Source organism: Oncorhynchus kisutch, linkage group LG5 (assembly GCF_002021735.2).
Source record: "Oncorhynchus kisutch isolate 150728-3 linkage group LG5, Okis_V2, whole genome shotgun sequence".
NCBI lineage: Eukaryota > Metazoa > Chordata > Actinopteri > Salmoniformes > Salmonidae > Oncorhynchus > Oncorhynchus kisutch.
Window position 1 is genome coordinate 67,037,800 of NC_034178.2, and position 18,012 is coordinate 67,055,811.

General features: G+C 42.1%; 1 protein-coding gene across 1 annotated transcript; it reads left to right on the forward strand.

Annotated features, from left to right (window-relative positions):
• Nucleotides 1-12,093: 12,093 nt before the first annotated feature.
• Nucleotides 12,094-17,596, forward strand: nat8l2 (N-acetyltransferase 8-like 2). Its single transcript, XM_020482284.2, has 2 exons — nt 12,094-12,494; nt 13,540-17,596. Coding segments are annotated over exons 1-2 (690 nt in total). The 5' UTR covers nt 12,094-12,493; the 3' UTR covers nt 14,229-17,596.
• Nucleotides 17,597-18,012: the final 416 nt, after the last annotated feature.

Genomic DNA, 18,012 nt, shown 5'->3' on the forward strand with positions numbered 1-18,012 from the left:
CGTGTCATTTCATTGCCAATGTGTTGAGATGAAATCACTGGAAAGCCGCAGATAAACGACATAACCTGGTAGATAACAATGGTTAGCCGAAGAAATGTGATTTACAGCCACTCAGTCATTATTAAGGCTTCTGATTAGCATAAAATTCCTATTCAGTTTTTATGGAGGCAACGTTCTGAAAGATAATAAATGGAGGGAAAAAAATGGAGAATATTGCACTCCAGAGACAACAGTCCTTTCGGCCCAAGTCACTGCTAAGCTTACCTCAACATTGACTTACTAATGCATTCACAGATGCAAATCAATGCGATTGAGAGACTGAACATTATTACTGTTGTCACTGAGCGATAGAGGGCTGAGCACGGCCGTTAGAAGGATATCAGTGTTTACAACCACACAGGAAGTGTATTATTCAGTCCAGTCTAATCAGCACCAGTCTGTTCCACAATGGAACAACAGTCCTGTCTAATCAGCACCAGTCTGTTCCACAATGGAACAACAGTCCAGTCTAATCAGCACCAGTCTGTTCCACAACGGGGATGGATAGTCCAGTCTAATCAGCACCAGTCTGTTCCACAATGGAACAACAGTCCAGTCTAATCAGCACCAGTCTGTTCCACAACGGGGATGGATAGTCCAGTCTAATCAGCACCAGTCTGTCCCACAATGGAACAACAGTCCAGTCTAATCAGCACCAGTCTGTTCCACAATGGAACAACAGTCCAGTCTAATCAGCACCAGTCTGTTCCACAACGGGAGGGACAGTCCAGGACAAACAAAAACACAGATGACAGGTCACAATGGACAGGCAGGGCAGAATGGTGCACACACACACACACACACACACACACACACACACACACACACGTTCATAAAAAGAGAAAATACAGTGTACAGAAAAGACTCAAAGATATACTAGTCATTTAGAGTAACCTTATACAGACACACATTTCTGAGCACCTTGCCTATCTGTCACTTTGTGCAGGCTCCGTGTCCCTTGTGATGTACACTGAGGTATCAGGGTGACCCCTGACCCCCATGACACAGTGTTGTTTTTTTCTGAATCAAAAAAAGGTCTTAGATGGTTGGAGTGGAAGTGGTCGTGGCAATGGGCTGCAGGGCTGAATTCAGCCTTCACCAAGGTCCGGGGGGGACTCACTGCAAATTGGGTATAATGCCTGGTACCTCAGCCCAAAAGAACCCTGAATTGCTCAATTTTGGGATTTTTTTTCTTCTTCTGAAAACCTGACTGTCCAGATTTTATTTTGGTGCATTATCTTCTCTACAAACTTTCTGCCCCAAAATAATTGTGTAGTTATTTTGTTTGTTTGTTCTTTTCTACTGTATGGCCCAAGAATTTCCTATGCAGGAAAAACCCTGTGGTCAAGGCATTGTTCGAGACCAAAGAGTTGAGTCTAATGCAATGGAACAGTGGATTTTATTACTGGGTGGGATCCATAATATGTCACTAACCTGCCACCTCCCACGCTAGTCTGAGGTCTACTGGCTAAAGTGTGCTAATTGTACTCACGCGCATTCGCACACACACATCAGGACAGTGAATACGCTGTTGATTCTGTTGTGTTCCAGGGCTAAGGCCCTGGTGTGTGTGTGTGTGTGGTGACACCACACACACACACACACACACACACACACACACACACACACACACACACACACACAGACACACAGACACACACACACACCAGGGCCAAGATGAGGGATTAATTATGCATTGAGTTAAAAAAAGGGAACGGTCAAAACCCCAAAACAGCTCTGCATCTGCTCATACAGTACAAGTTAATGGATCAACTTTGGTCTCCTCTGTATACGGTGCATTCGGAAAGTATTCAGACCCCTTCACATTTCCCCACATCATTTTTGTTACGTTACAGCCTTATTCTAAAATTGATTCAATTGTTTTTTTCCCCCTCATCATTCCACATAAAATACCCCATAATGACAAAACAAAAACAGTTTTTGAGAAATGTTTGCTCCTATTTTTCTCTGCAGATCCTCATAAGCTCTGCCAGGTTGGATGGGGAGCGTTGCTGCACAGCTATTTTCAGCTCTCTCCAGAGCTGTTCGATCGGGTTCAAGGCCGTGCTCTGGCTGGGCCACTCAAGGACATTCAGAGACTTGTCCCGAAGCCACTCCTGTTTTGTCTTGGCTGTGTGCTTAGGGTCGTTGACTTGTTGGAAGGTGAACCTTCGCCCCAGTCTGAGGTCCTGAGCGCTCTGAAACAGGCTTTCATCAAGGATCTCTCTGTACTTTGCTCTGTTCATCTTTCCCTCGATCCTGATTAGTCTCCCAGTCCCAGCCGCTGAAACATCATCCCCACAGCATCATGCTGCACTACCATTTTTTCACCTTAGGGATGGTGCCAGGTTTCCTCCAGATGTGAGACTTGGCATTCAGGCCAAAGAGTTCAATCTTGGTTTCATCAGACCAGAGAATCTTGTTTCTCATGGTCTGAGAGTCTTTAGGTGCCTTTTGGCCGACTCCAAGCGGGCTGTCATGTGGCTTTTACTGAGGATTGGCTTCTGGTGGTTCCAAACTTATTCCATTTAAAAATTATGGTGGCCACTGTGTTCTTGGGGACCTTCAATGCTGCAGAAATGTTTTGGTACCCTTACCCAGATTTGTGCCTCGACACAATCCTGTCTCTGAGCTCTACGGACAATTCCTTCGACCTCATAGCTTGGTTTTTGCTCTGACATGCACTGTCAACTGTGGGCCCTTATATAGACAGGTGTGTGCCTTTCCAAATCATATCCACTCAATTTAATTGACCACAGGTAGACTCCAGTCAAGTTGTAGAAACATCTCGAGGATGATCAATAGAAACAGGATGCACCTGAGCTCCATTTCGAGTCTCATAGCAAAGAGTCTGAATACTTATCTAAATAAGGTATTTTAATATATATATACACACACTCTGTACATAAATTTGCAAAACATAAACAATTATCATTATGGGGTATTGTGTGTAGATTGCAGAGGAAATGTTTTATTTAATCCATTTCAGAATAAGGCTGTAACGTAACAAAATGTGGAGAAAGTAAAAGGGGTCTGAATACTTTCCAAAAGGCACTGGTAATACGAAGATATTAACAAAGATTCAACGTCATTTTGGGTAAATTAGACCACACGGGTGAGGATGTTACAAATCAAACAAGGTCCTCCTAGAGGTGATTTACTATAGTATATTGCAACAGAATACGGCACTAGGATTTCTCTATGGGTTGTAGAATGGAGCGTATCAGGACAGGGAATACGCTGTCAATTCTGTTGTGTTCCAGGGCTATGTCAAAAATAACGTCATCAAGATGAACAGCTCCACAAGTTCACAAATGTCCTTGTGGTCCAAGGTAAGGTTGACTGCAAGGCGATACACACCCCTACCCAATCCAATAGAAAGATCCGCAACTCTGCAAGGTCAAGGACAATGGAGCTCCACCTGCGGAGAATCAAATCACATGGTGTGAGCTGTCTTTCTCACACATACACACACTTTGGATCGATAGAAACAGGATCACAGGGAGGGAATATATATATATAGCACCACTAAGTCATAAAACTGAAGGTCTTCACTGTGCCTGGATGTCATAACAGAACTGAGCTAACACTGTGTCAATGACTTTCGCAGAATCACACACCTGGCCATTTGGGATCCACAACTGTATGGTGATTTTTTTTTATTTGTACACTAGCATGCATACACCCACCCACCCACCCACACACACACAGCAACATTAGCAACAAGACCTTCGCCTCGTACCTACGACCGCAGCACAGCTGTGCTTAAAAAGTTAAAACCCACTCTCTCCCGTGTACAATTGCTTCATACTGAAATTCTTGTGTTCGCTCTGCAATGTTTTACACTGAACTTCAAACTAACGTTTCAGTCAACAGATACAGTCAACCAATTAAAACTTGCAATCAAACCACTTAAATGACGCAAAAGGCTGAGACCTATTGAGACACCTCCACTTGACGAATGTTATTTATCCATTTTCTCATCTAAACAAATGTGTACTTTTCTACATTCAACATATTTGCTGTTATTCGCATCCATTCATTTAGTTGGAACGATGAGGTGTCTTTGTTCACACAAAAACCATGGTTCTCTTTACCTGTATCCAACAGTGTAAATGATTCATTCCTAAGCAAGGTAATACTATTGATCTGAGGTTGGACATCCAGGAAGTCTGAGTGGAACAACCCCTGGAGCAGTCTGAGTGGAACAGCCCCTGGAGCAGTCTGAGTGGCCCCTGGAGCAGTCTGAGTGGCCCCTGGAGCAGTCTGAGTGGCCCCTGGAGCAGTCTGAGTGGCCCCTGGAGCAGTCTGAGTGGAACAGCCCCTGGAGCAGTCTGAGTGGAACAGCCCCTGGAGCTCGCTCTGGGAGGTAATATTCTTACTGAAACATTGAAAGACATTCAAATAATCACCAGATCAATGTAATATGAAAGAAAGCTTGTTTCTATACAGCATATAGCACTTGTTTTTTCCTCACTCACTGCAAAGCCATTTGTAATGTACTATGAGAATGAAAAAGGTGCGGTAGCCATGGAAACTGTTATCGTTGATCCAGAGACAAGAGCCTCCACAAGGCTGTGCAACTGCTGTGTCTCCTGGCGACTAAGGGAGTCCCTCTGTGAAGAAGTTTCTCCTTTCCAGGGGAAAACGAGGAGATGGCAAGATTTGTTCCTACTTGTAATGCAGGCTCTGGCCAAGAGAGTGATTGATACATGCAACAGTATTTATTTTGCAAAGTGAAAACTGAGAAGTGCTGAGAAGGCATTTTCCATACTAATTTCACAAAGTAGGGGATATAAGTATTGGCCCTTGGTGGCACCGGTGACATAGTGGAATAGGTAATGGACGACTTTCATTACTCACATCTCCAGACGTTAACTGTGGCAACCTGTCAGAAGTAGCTGTCCCATATATAACCATAGTGTTCCCGCTCCTCCAATATCTTTAAGCGGCTGACAGCTTGGAGCAGGTCAGGTGCCAACGCAAAGGACAGGAGGCTTTAGTTGGTGTAATGGGAAAACAAGGGGATGGATTTAATCAAATTTCAAATGGAAAGGGGGGATACCTAGTCAGTTGTACAACTGAATGCATTTCAACTGAAATGTGTCTTCCGCATTTAACCCAACCCCTCTGACGCTGCCAATGTTATTACGCCACAGCTTTAAAATGTGCATTTGAAGATTAAACAAAATATATGAGACTTTGAGAGTCAGAAAATAGGCTAATGTGTTTGATTCACTGGGACTACATGTACATTTCAGTCATTTTGCAGACACTCTTATGCAGAGCGACTAGGGTTAAGTGCCTTGCTCATCGACCGGTTTTTCACCAAGTCGGCTCAGGGATTTGAAGCAATGACCTTTCGGTTAAAGGCCCAATGCGCTTAATCGCTAGACTACCTGCCACCCTTAAGCTTTAAACCTGGACAATTTTCTCTCCACCAACAAGAGTGGTGTGAACAGTTTGTGTCATGAACAGTGCTTGTGCCCATAGAAATAGACATGGGGGGGCGCGAGATGTTCCCCAATGCTGGAAGGGGGGCCTGAGTGAAAGAGTTTGGGAACCCCTTCTCTACATGTGTTAGGTAGACTTTCTCCTCACAGATTTATGATTCCAGTTTTAAGAAGAAACCCGTGTATGCAGTCAGTAGACAAATAAAACAGATAGGTCTACCTGCCTACTGCATAAACTGGTTTGATTGAATCATGCTCCCATTCACCAGTCCTCCTGAAACCTGATAATTAGCTATCATTAGTATGGTATTAAGACTTTACAATGGCTTGGGATGTCAACTTGTAACACATTTGTTAGTCTGTAAAGCTTTTTTCCTGCAATTCTATACATTTAGCCATTTGTCCGTCGGACTACCAGATGGTGAAGCGTGAGTCCAATGGTGGCGAGCTTTATACCAAACCAGCCGATGCTTGGCATTGCGCATGGTGATCTTAGGCTTGTGTGCGGCTGCTCGGCTATGGAAACCCATTTCAGGAAGCTCCCGGGGAACAGCTCTTGTGCTGATGTTGCTTCTAGAGGAAGTTTGGAACTCAGTAGTGAGTATTGCAACCAAGGACAGATGATTTTTACGCGCTACATGCTTCAGCACTTGACGGTCCAGTTCTGTGAGCTTCTGTGGCCTGCCACTTCACGGCTTAGCCGTTGCTGCTCCTAGACGTTTCCACTTCACAATAACGGCACCTACAGTTGCCAGGGCAACTCAAGCAGGGCAGAAATTTGATGAACTGAATTGTTGGAGAGGTGGCATCCTAGTATGGTGCCATGTTGAAAGTCACTCTTCAGTAAGGCCATTCTACTGCCAATGATTGTCTCTGGAGATTACATGGCTGTGTGTACGATTTTATACACCTGTCAGCAATGGGTGTGGCTGAAATAGCCAAATCCACTAATTTGAAGTGGTGTCCACATACCTTTGTATATACAGTACAAGTCATTCAAGGATTTTCTTTATTTTGACTATTTTCTACATCGTAGAATAATAGTGAAGACATCAAAACAATGAAATAACACATATGGCATCATGTAGCAAACAAAAAAAGTGTTAATCAAATCAAAATTAATTTGAGATGTTTCTATATTATGGCAAAAACAGCTCAAATAAGGAAAAATAAATGACAGTCCATCATTACTTTAAGACATGAAGGCCAGTAAATATGGAACATTTCAAGAACTTTGAAAGTATCTTCAAGTGCAGTCGCAAAAACCACCATGATGAAACTGTCTCTCATGAGGACCGCCACAGGAAAGGAAAACCCAGAGTTACCTCTGCTGCAGAGGATAAATTCATTAGAGTTAACTGCACCTCAGATTGTAGCCCAAATAAATGCTTCACATAGTTCAAGTAAGAGACACTTCTCAACATCAACTGTTCAGAGGAGACTGCGTGAATGAAATTGCTGTAAAGAAACCACCACTAAAGGACACCAATAAGAATAAGAGACTTGCTTGGGCCAAGAAACACGAGCAATGGACATTAGACCGGTGGAACTCTGTCGTCTGGTCTGATAAGCACAAATTTGAGATTTTTGGTTCCAACCACTGTGTTACTGTGTTACAGAGTTGGTGAACGGATGATCTACGCATGTGTGGTTCCCACCGTGATGCATGGAGGAGGAGGTGTGATGGTGTGGGGGTGCTTTGCTGGTGACACTGTGATTTACTTACAATTCAAGGCACACCTAACCAGCATTCTGCAGCGATACGCCATCCCATGGGTTTGCGCTTAGTGGGACTATCATTTGTTTTTCAACAGGACAATGACCCAAAACACACCTCCAGGCTGTGTAAGGACCAAGAAGGAGAGTGATGGTGCTGCATCAGAAGGCCACAATCACCCGAACTCAACCCAATTGGGATGGGTTTGGGTTTGGGTTTGGGTTTGGGTTTGGGTTTGGGTTTGGGTTTGGGATGAGATGGACCACAGAGTGAAGGAAAAGCAGCCAACAAGTGCTCAGCATATGTAGGAACTCCTTCAAGACAGTTGGAAAAGCATTCCTCATGAAGCTGGTTGAGAGAATGCCAAGAGTGTGCAAAACTGTCATCAAGATAAAGGGTGGCTACTTTGAAGAATCTCAAATAAAATATATTTAGATTTTTTTAACACTTTTTTGGTTACTACATTATTCCATATGTGTTATTTCATAGTTTTGATGTAGAAAATAGTCAAAATAAAGAAAAAACCCTGGAATGAGTAGGTGTGTCCAAACCTTTGACTGGTACATACACAAATATTGGGAGAGGGGGGACTGCCCCGCCCCCCCAGCCAACCCCTCAGGCGCGCCCCAGAGTTTGGGAACCACTCACGTAGAGTACCAAAAATCTTTCTAAAATGAATTGACTTCAGGGAAAAGGTATATGCCACACACACACACACACACACACACACACACACACAGGTGGATTCGATTGAATTCACCCTCGGGAAGTGATAAATGAGCAATGAAAATAGAATTAGCAGAACTGTCATCTGTATGCTAAATGTTTACACTGAACCAGCCCCTATGATAAACCCTGTATGACCACTATTGACCTGTTCTGAATGTTTTTATTATGAACTGAACATGATGTATTGCATTTCTTCTCAGTCTATAGAATATTGCCTACATGCAGTAAGAGTGAACTGCTAGAATGATTAAGGAACAATGTGGCTAAATGTAATACCATCAACAGTTCTTTAGAAACTAAGGGTTTATTCGTTTCAAGCTTTAGGTGGGAGGGGTTTGTATGGTAATGATATGTATTGAATTGCCATACACCTGTCCGGCATCCAGACAGTCTCAGTAAGATTAATGCACACTCATGGAGTCTCAGACAGTAGTGTATGCTTGTCTTGCTGCAAGGGTTAGCTGCTGTGACTGAACATGCAATGACACCATAGCTCCTAGACAAAAGCACAATATTCCAACTAATCACTAATGTGCGACAAACAATGTTCCATAATAATAGCGTGTAAATGATTGATGTGATTGGATTGGTTATTTGCTAGTTATAAAGCCACTTCATTATAAAAATATATAAAAAAATATATGTTCTGTCTGTCATGTCCGTCATTTAAATGAACTTAAAAACAAAAAAACGTAACACATCTAGAAAATGGCATTTCGATTGACATTTTGCGCACTGCACCTGTGGCTAGATAGCAATTATTCCTATTAGGCTGTTTGGCAAATGGAAAATTTGGCAAATTTAAAATTCATGTCACACACATCTGTTCACAGACACTATGGTGGCACCCAGCAACCATCCAGGCGTTAACATGATGCCCAGCATAGGATACTATACAGTAGAAGCGCGCATCCTACCTTGCACGACTACTACCTCCGTATTGAAAGACACCTCTTTGTTTGAAGAGCTCGGAGTGGGTTCATCTCCCTCGAACAGTTGGTTCACCTCGCCCTGGATGTCTGACACGTTACGGCCGCTGTCGCTCTTGGAAAAGGCGGTCACGGTAAACCTCTGGCTCATGGTGTCTCCGGTGGTACTTCACAACCGCGAAACGAGCGGCGAGTCTCCTGCCTTGGCGGCGCACCCGTGGAGGAATTCACCGAGGATGCAGATGGAGACGCAGATCGAAGCTCCTGACAGCTGTTGAGAAGGCTGTACACCGACCCAAGCGATTGTCCTCGGTATCATTGACTAGATCTCTATCCGCAACAAGTTTCCCTCTCTCTTGTCTTTGGAAACTGCGGCGTTTTGTTCGTTGATATGAGATATTGAATGATGAGAATAAGCTATCACATCAACCAGTGTCTGGAAACGGTTGTGCACCTGGGTCCTAAAGCCGGTGAGATATAGGTAAATAGATAGAATAGATAGCCATACCTTTTACCATGAATAACAATGTTCCCTTTACCATGAATGACAATGTTCCCTTTGTGCGTCTAACCATGTGCATTAGCCCCATAATGTAAGCAATGCCACTTTTATAGTTATCTCCCTTATTGCCTATAAGTCATTTAATTTATTATGTAAAGAAATGAGAGGTGGTAATGAAGTATCCAATTTCTTGATAGGCTATGCAGTGTTTGAAATAAGAATGTTCCTACACTGAATAAAAATATAAATGTGAAGTGTTGGGCAAATAATTCATGAGCAGAAATTAAAGATCCCAGAAATGTTCAATACGCACCAAAAGCTTATTTCTCTCAAATGTTGTGCTAAAATGTGTAACTTCCCTGTTAGTGAGCATTTCGCCTTGTCAAGATAATCCATCCACCTGACAGGTGTGGCATATCAAGAAGCTGATTAAACAGCATGATCATTACACAGGTGCGTCTTGTGTTGGGTACAATAAAATGTGCAATTTTGTCACACAACAATGTCTCAAGCTTTGAGAGAGCGTGCAATTGGCATATTGACTGCAGGAATGTCCACTAGAGCTGTTGCCAGATAATGTAATATTTATTTCTCTACCATAAGCCGCCTCCAACATTGTTTTAGAGAATTTGGAAGTACGTCCAACTGGCCTCATAAACGCAGACCATGTGTAACCATGCCAGCCCAGGACATCCACATCCAGCTTCTTCACCTGTGGGATCTTCTGAGACCAGCCACCCGGACAGCTGATGAAACTATGGGTTTGCACAACCAAAGCATTTCTGAACAAATTGTCATAAACCGGCTCAGGGAAGCTCATCTGTGTACTCGTCGTCCTCACCAGAGTCTTGACTTGACTGCAGTTCAGCATCATAATCGACTTCAGTGGGAAAATGCTCACTTTCGATGGCCGCTGAAGAAGTGTGCTCTTCACGGATGAGGCCCGGTTTCAACTGTACCGGGCAGATGGCAGACAGCGTGTATGGCGTTGTGTGGGTGAGTGGTTTGCTGATGTCAACGTTGTGAACAGAGGGCCCCATGGTGGCGGTGGGGTTATGGTATGGGCAGGCATAAGCTACGGACAACGAACACAATTGCATTTTATCGATGGCAATTTGAATGCACAGAGATAACGTGGCGGGAACCTGAGGCCCATTGTCGTGCCATTCATCCACCGCCATCACCTCATGTTTCACCATGATGATGCATGACCCCATGTCGCAAGGATCTGTACACAATTCCTGGAAGCTAAAAATATCCCATTTCTTCCATAGCCTGCGTACTCAGCTGACATGTCACCCATTGAGCACGTTTGGGATGCTCCGGATCAATATGTACAACAGCATGTTCCAGTTCCCGCCAATATCCAGCAACTTCGTACAGACATAGAAGAGGAGAAGGACAACATTCTACAGGTCACAATCAGCAGCCTGATCAACTCTATAGGAAGGAGATGTGTCACGCTGCATGAGGCAAATGGTGGTCACACCAGATACTGACAGGTTTTCTGATCCATGCCCCTACCTTTTTTAAAGGCATGTGACCAACAGATGCATATCTGTAATCCCATTTATGTTGTCACGTGTGCTCCCTCTCCGTTCTCTAGGTCACCAGGCTGCTCGTTATGGCGCATGCCTGTCACCATCAGGACTCCAACACATCCTTGATTACCTGCCATATATATGTCACTCCCTTTGGTTCCTTCTCCACGCGTTATTGTTTTAGTGTTTCATGGCCGTGTGTTTGAGTTTCTTGGTTTGTATTATGTTACGTTTATTTATTAAAACACTCACTCCCTGAACTTGCTTCCCGACTCTCCGCGCACTTGTTACACATGTGAAATCCATAGATTAGGCGATAATGAATTCATTCAAATTGACTGTTTTCCTTATATGATGTGTAACTCAGTAAAATCTCTGAAATTGTTGTTTGTATTTTCATAAAATAGCAGTGGAGGAAAAAGTACTGACTTGTCATACTTGAGTAAAAGTTTCGCTACCTTAATAGAAAATGACTCAAGTAAAAGTCACCCAGTAAAATTCTAGTTGAGTAGAAGTCTAAAAGTATTTGGTTTAAATATACTTAAGTATCAAAAGTAAATGTAATTGCTAAAATACACTTAAGTATCAAAAGTTAAAGTATGAATAATAAAACATTCCTTATATTAAGCAAACCAGACGCCACAATTGTCTTGTTTTTTCAATTTACGGATAGCCAGAGGCACACTCCAACACTCAGACATCATTTACAAACAAAGCATGTGTGTTTAGTGAGTCTGCCAGATCAGAGGCATTGGGGATGACCAGGGATGTTCTCTTGATAAGTGTGTGAATTTAACCGTTTTCTTGTCCTGCTAAGCATTCAAAATGTAACAAGTACTTTTGGGTGTCAGGGAAAATATATGGAGTAAAAAGTACATTATTTTATTTAGGAATGTACTGAAGTAAAAGTAAAAGTAAAAGTAATCAAAAATATAAATAATAAAGTAAAGTACAGATACCCCAAAAAACGATTTAAGTAGTACTTTAAAGTGGTTTAACTTAAGTACTTTACACCACTGCCTATTCATACCAGTATAATAGTAATAATAATAATATAGTATTATTAATATATGTATGTATATTAAATAATTGTATTATTATTAGTATTGTTTCGGTAGTTAAGTCTGCCTTCGACCTACTCATTACCACAACTATAGAATAATGACTTTACCACAATGGAATCACATGACTAAATTTGAGGGAACGCCATGGGTAGAGGAACGTTTGCATTGAATGGTTATTGGGACTCGCGTGGAGCCTACCTTTTATGCAAGTTATGTTTTTATTATCAAAATCTTTATTGTAACGTTAATGTAGCCTACTCTGGAATATTTTGTAGTATTTTATTTTAACTTGAATTTGAAGCAGATTTGACTGGGTCAACTTGCAGTGTGGACTTTGCACGGACATAAACGAAGTTGTGTAAGGTTTCGTTATTGAAAAATTACTTTTTCCAGAGCCTACGCCTTTTTAACGTTACGTTGTATCCTTTCTGCAGTTGTTGAATTTAGCCTATATTTAATCCGTAGTCACAAAGGCTGGAATTGGAACAGAAGGCTGGAAGTACACAGACAATCTCAAAAAGTAAGGGTGTTTTTTTGTGAGTGACGTTTCAGTTTTGAGCAGTGAGTTTAGTCAACTAGGCCTACATCAGACATGTTAATTATGCTGATGATGTACCCTCATATTGAGACGTTCTTGCTCAGCCGATGCCAAGGATCTCAACTCCATAATTATTTAATCCACGGAGTTGAGCGCAGACTATAGCGTTTTCAAACGAATCGTTCGAGTCACTATGCAGTCAATACTTCACAATCCGTGTACCCATGTTTGTCCTCTGTTGTTGCGTGCTTTGTTTTGAAACCGATACGTTTTAATAAAACGTTAATAAAATACAACCACCGACTCTTTCCTTGTTGCGATTCAGTTGGCACATGCGCATTCCCGAGTTGCCATTTTAGAGCAGCAGCAATTAGTAACAGTTGATGGTTGTATTTGACGTTTTATTATAAGGTTTTATAACAAATATATGGATTTCTGCAAACAAGGAAAGGCACACAGGAACAGAAGACAAACATAGGTACATGGTAAAGGTTTAAGAATTTACATTTTGAAGTATCGACTGCATAGCAACTCGGAAGGAGTCAGATGTTCATTCTAAAAACTCTAGTCTGCACTTAACTCCAGCCCTGACCTACTAGTGGGTCGATATGACATTGGTATTACACGTTTGAAATGCATGTAGTGGCCTAGTGGATTTGACATTGGTATTACATATGTGAACATGAAATTGTAATAACGAGCTTAACATGCAAAATATATTTGAATGATGGTGACTTTGTAGTCAATTACCCTATCAGCATTATACATTGTATGTTGTTTAGTAACAGTAAATACATTTAGAATAAGGCACCAGATAGATATATAGGTTACAATGAGAACTGTATTGTTTGGAGAATTGAAGTCTACCCACAACTTTTGTTACTGTGTTTTTATTTCCATACATTTTCATTGAATTCATTCAATATAGTATAGTACTATAGTATGGTATAATACTGTGGAACATTCCACAGTTTGTAACTACACCTTATGGAGATGTCTAATCATATGAAATATTTCCTCCCAATAGTGCATTTGGTGGTCCGACGATACAGGCCCTCCGACAAGGATGCTGTGTTAACCCTGTTCTGTGATGGCATCTTGGAGCACATCAACCCTTCGTTCTACAACGCCATTAGCAACCCTGTCAATGTGGGCGTCGCCCTGTTCCTTTCTATGGCTGGGTACATGCTGGGAGGTGGGTCTACTCTCTGGGCCTTGCTGTCGGCTGGAGCCTGGGTAGGTCTGGTCTACTACTGCTGCAGCCAACTGTACGCTGGCTTCGTCAGAGAGAGGCTGCGCACGGACATGCAGGACATTCCAGGATGCTACCTGAGCCACCCCGACAACTGCTTCTGGGTGGCTGAGACTGAGGTCAACGGCTGGGTTGAGATTTTAGGTATGGTGGCCGTTGTGGCCAAAAAGGTGGTGGGCGGAAGAGACGGGGAGATGAGCGGTGAACTATTCAGGATGATTGTATCGACGAAGTGTCGTCGGACAGGACTCGGTTCCAGGATGACCCAGACCGTTATTGACTTTTGTAAAGAGCGAGGGTTCTCTAAGGTCGTCCTGGAAACCAGTTCCACCCAGACTTCTGCAGTGGCCCTGTATAAGAAACTGGGCTTCTCACACATCCTGTCACACACCAAGACGTACTCTCCTGAATGGATGACAATTATATCCCGAGTCACCATTCTGAAGATGGAAAAAGTCATATAGTCCTTCTCATTGTATAGTAAGTGTTAAGACGTGCAAGTTTTTGGTTCTGAAGCACAGATTAGATGTCTTTGAGACAAGAATTAGATGCAATACCGTAGGCCTACATTAGTAACTAGATCGAATAAGCAAAGGTATAAATATAAAATAAAATGGTATAATGTAGCCTATTGGAATATGTTTGAAAAATATGTATTTTCCCCTTTCGGGTTTCACACTTGTGAGTTGCGACCCTCGTAAAACATTCTCATGGAGGGGAGTTGGGAAACTGCTCTCTCATTGCCACCACCAGCTAAAGAGTTTTCTCCCTAATTGTCTTCCCTATGACCCATGGCTCTCCAAACCTGTTCCTGTAGGTTTTCACTCCAACCCCACTTATAACTAACCTGATTAGGGTTTATCAATCAGCTAATTATTAGAATCAGCTGCACTAGATTAGAGTTGGTATGAAAATCTACAGGACGTAGGTAGTTCTCCAGGAACAGAATTGGAGAGCCCTACATTTATTTATTTATATATATATATATATATATATATGACCTATATGTACTCTATATACTATATGACCAATATGTACTATAGTCCGGGCTCTGTCTGGGCCACTCAAGGACATTCAGAGACTTATTTTGTCCCCCTACACCAAACGCAATCACGACACGCAGGTTAAAATATCAAAACAAACCCTGAACCAATGACATTAATTTGGGGATAGGTCGAAAAGCATTAAACATGTATGGCAATTTAGCTAGTTAGCTTTCACTTTCTAGCTAATTTGTACTATTTAGCTAGCTTGCTGTTGCTAGCTAATTTGTCCTGAGATATAAACATTGAGTTGTTATTTTACATAAAACGGCCAATCGAATCGTTTCTAGTCATCTCTCCTCCTTCCAGGCTTTATCATCTTTGAACTTATATGGTGATTGGCATCTAAACTTTCATAGTATTACCATGACTACCGGCAAAACATTTAGTCTTTCAATCACCCACGTGGGTATAACCAATGAGGAGATGGCACGTGAGTACCTGCTTTTATAAACCAATGAGGAGATGGGAGAGGCAGGACATTCAGCGCGATCTGCGTCAGAAATAGAAAGGAGTTCTGTTTTAGCCCTTGGCAATGCAGACGCTCGTTGGCGTGCGCGAGCAGTGTGGGTGCAATAATTGAATAACATGGATTTCTAAATTTAATTTTGCAACGCTCCCGCACGCGATGTGTCCAGTCTGGTCAGCATGTGAGAGTCTTTAGGTGCCTTTTGGCAAACACCAAGCAGGCTGTCATGTGCCTTTTACTTAGGAGTGGATTCTGTCTGGCCACTCTACCATAAATGCCTGATTGGTAGAGTGCTGCAGAGTCCTTCTGGAAGGTTTTCCCATCTCGACCGAGGAACTCTGAGTGACCATTGGGTTCTTGGTCACCTCCTTGACCAAGGCCCTTCTCCCCTGATTGCTCAGTTTGGCCAGGCGACCAGCTCTAGGAAGAGTCTTGGTGGTTCCAAACTTCTTCCATTTAATAATGATGGAGGCCACTGTGTTCTTGGGGACCTTCAATGCTGCAGAATTGTTTTGGTACTCTTCCCCAGATCTGTGCCTCGACACAATCCTGTCTCAGAGGTCTACGGACAATTCCTTCGACCTCATGGCTTGGTTTTTGCTCTGACATGCACTGTTAACTGTGGGACCTTATATAGACAGGTGTGTGCCTTTCCAAATCATGTCCAATCAATTGAATTTACCACAGGTGGACTCCAATCAAGTTGTAAAAACATCGTCTGAATGATGATCAATAAAAACAGGATACACCTGAGTTCTATTTCGAGTCTCATAGCAAACGGTCTGAATACTTAAATAAGGTATTTCTGTTTTTTAGTTTTAATGCATTTGCAAAAATTTCTATAAACCTGTTTTCACTTTGACATTATGGGGTATTGTGTGTAGATTGATGAGGAACGGAGCAAAGTACAGAGATCCTTGATGAAAACCTGTTACAGAGTGTTCAGGACCTTAGACTGGGGTGAAGGGTCACCTTCCAACAGAACAACGACCCAAAGCACACAGCAAAGAGAAACACGGGAGTGGCTTCAGGACAAGTCTCTGAATGTCATTACATGTCCTCCTCATCCAAAATGACAGAGTTTGAGAGGATCTGCAGAGAAGAATGGGAGAAACTTCCCAAATACAGGTGTGCCAAGCTTCTAGCGTCATACCTAAGAAGATTCAAGGCTGTAATCGCTGCCAACAGTGCTTCAACAAAGTACTGAGTAAATGTGATATTTCATTTATTGATTTTAAATACATTTTTATACATTTGCCAACATTTCTAAAAACCTGTTTATGTGTAGATTGATGAGGTAAAAAAATGTTTTAATCCATTCTAGAATAAGGCTGTAATGTAACACAATGTGGAAAAAGTAAAAGGGGTCCTAATGCTTTTCGAATGCACCGTTTACTCTCAGAACAGCCTCGATTCGTTGGGGCATGGACTCTACAAGGTTTCGAAAGCGTTCCACAGGGACGCTAACCCATGTTGACTCCAATGCTTCCCACAGTTGTGTCAAGTTGGCTGAATATGCTTTGGGTGATGGACCATTCTTGACACACACAGGAAACTGTTTGAAAAACCTATCAGCGTTGCAGTTTTTGACACAGTTAAACCGGTGTACCTGGCACCTTCTACCATACAAACACGCTTACATGTTTTGTCAAGCCCATTCACCCTCTGAATGGCACACATACTTGTACACAATCCATGCCTCAATAATCTCAAGGCTTAAAAATCCTCCTTAATTCCTGCAGTCAAATGATCTAGTGACTCATGGGTGGAATGTATTTTTTATAATTTCATAATTAAACATTATTTGAAGTGTTTCTATGTCAAACAATTTTGTTAAATTTCAGTCTTCTGTGATGTATATAAAGCGCAATATTGGGCTGCAAACAGAACACTTAATACATTTCAACTCTATATCTGACATGGTACAGGTGTATTTTTTTAAAGCCCATAACCATGTGTGTGAGGTGTATAATTTTGTTTCAAAGTAGATTTGTTTAAGACTACCAAGAAACACTGTTTGTGACCCTGATTTAGCCCATTGCAGTAAAAAAAATACCTGTCTCCTCCCCTTCATCTACACTGTTTGAAGTGGATTTAACAGGGGAAATCAATAAGGGATCATAACTTTCACCTGGTCAGTCTATGTCATGGAAGAGCAGATGTTCGATTCCGGGCTGTATCACATCCAGCTGTGATTAGGAGTTCCATAGGATGGAACACAATTGGCCCTAGCGTCGTCCGGGGTTTTGCCGGGGTCATTGTTAATAACAATTTATTCTTAATCTTCTTGCCTAGTTAAATAAAGGTTCAATGTAAAACATTTAAATAGTATGTTGTCAATCTTGTGCCGTGTGCCTGAAGCCGATGCCAGCCAGATCACAATCTTGTGCCGTGTGCCTGAAGCCGATGCCAGCCAGATCACAATCTTGTGCCGTGTGCCTGAAGCCGATGCCAGCCAGATCACAATCTTGGTTTTAATGTTTCGTCATCATCATCATTCACCAAAGAAGCCTAATTGAATCTTAAATCACACAAAATGTGTGTTTTCTTGCTGTTGTTGGCAAGACTAGTCGTTAATTGAAACATGAAGTTTGAAGTACCCACCATAACTTTAAGCTTGAATGTATTGTTTGTCTAATAGTGAGACGTCCAGATTTTTGCTCTCTGTTCGGCACTAACAGATTCTGGTGTATTACGAAGACTCACAGAGGGGTACTCAGTTTTCTCTGCTCTATA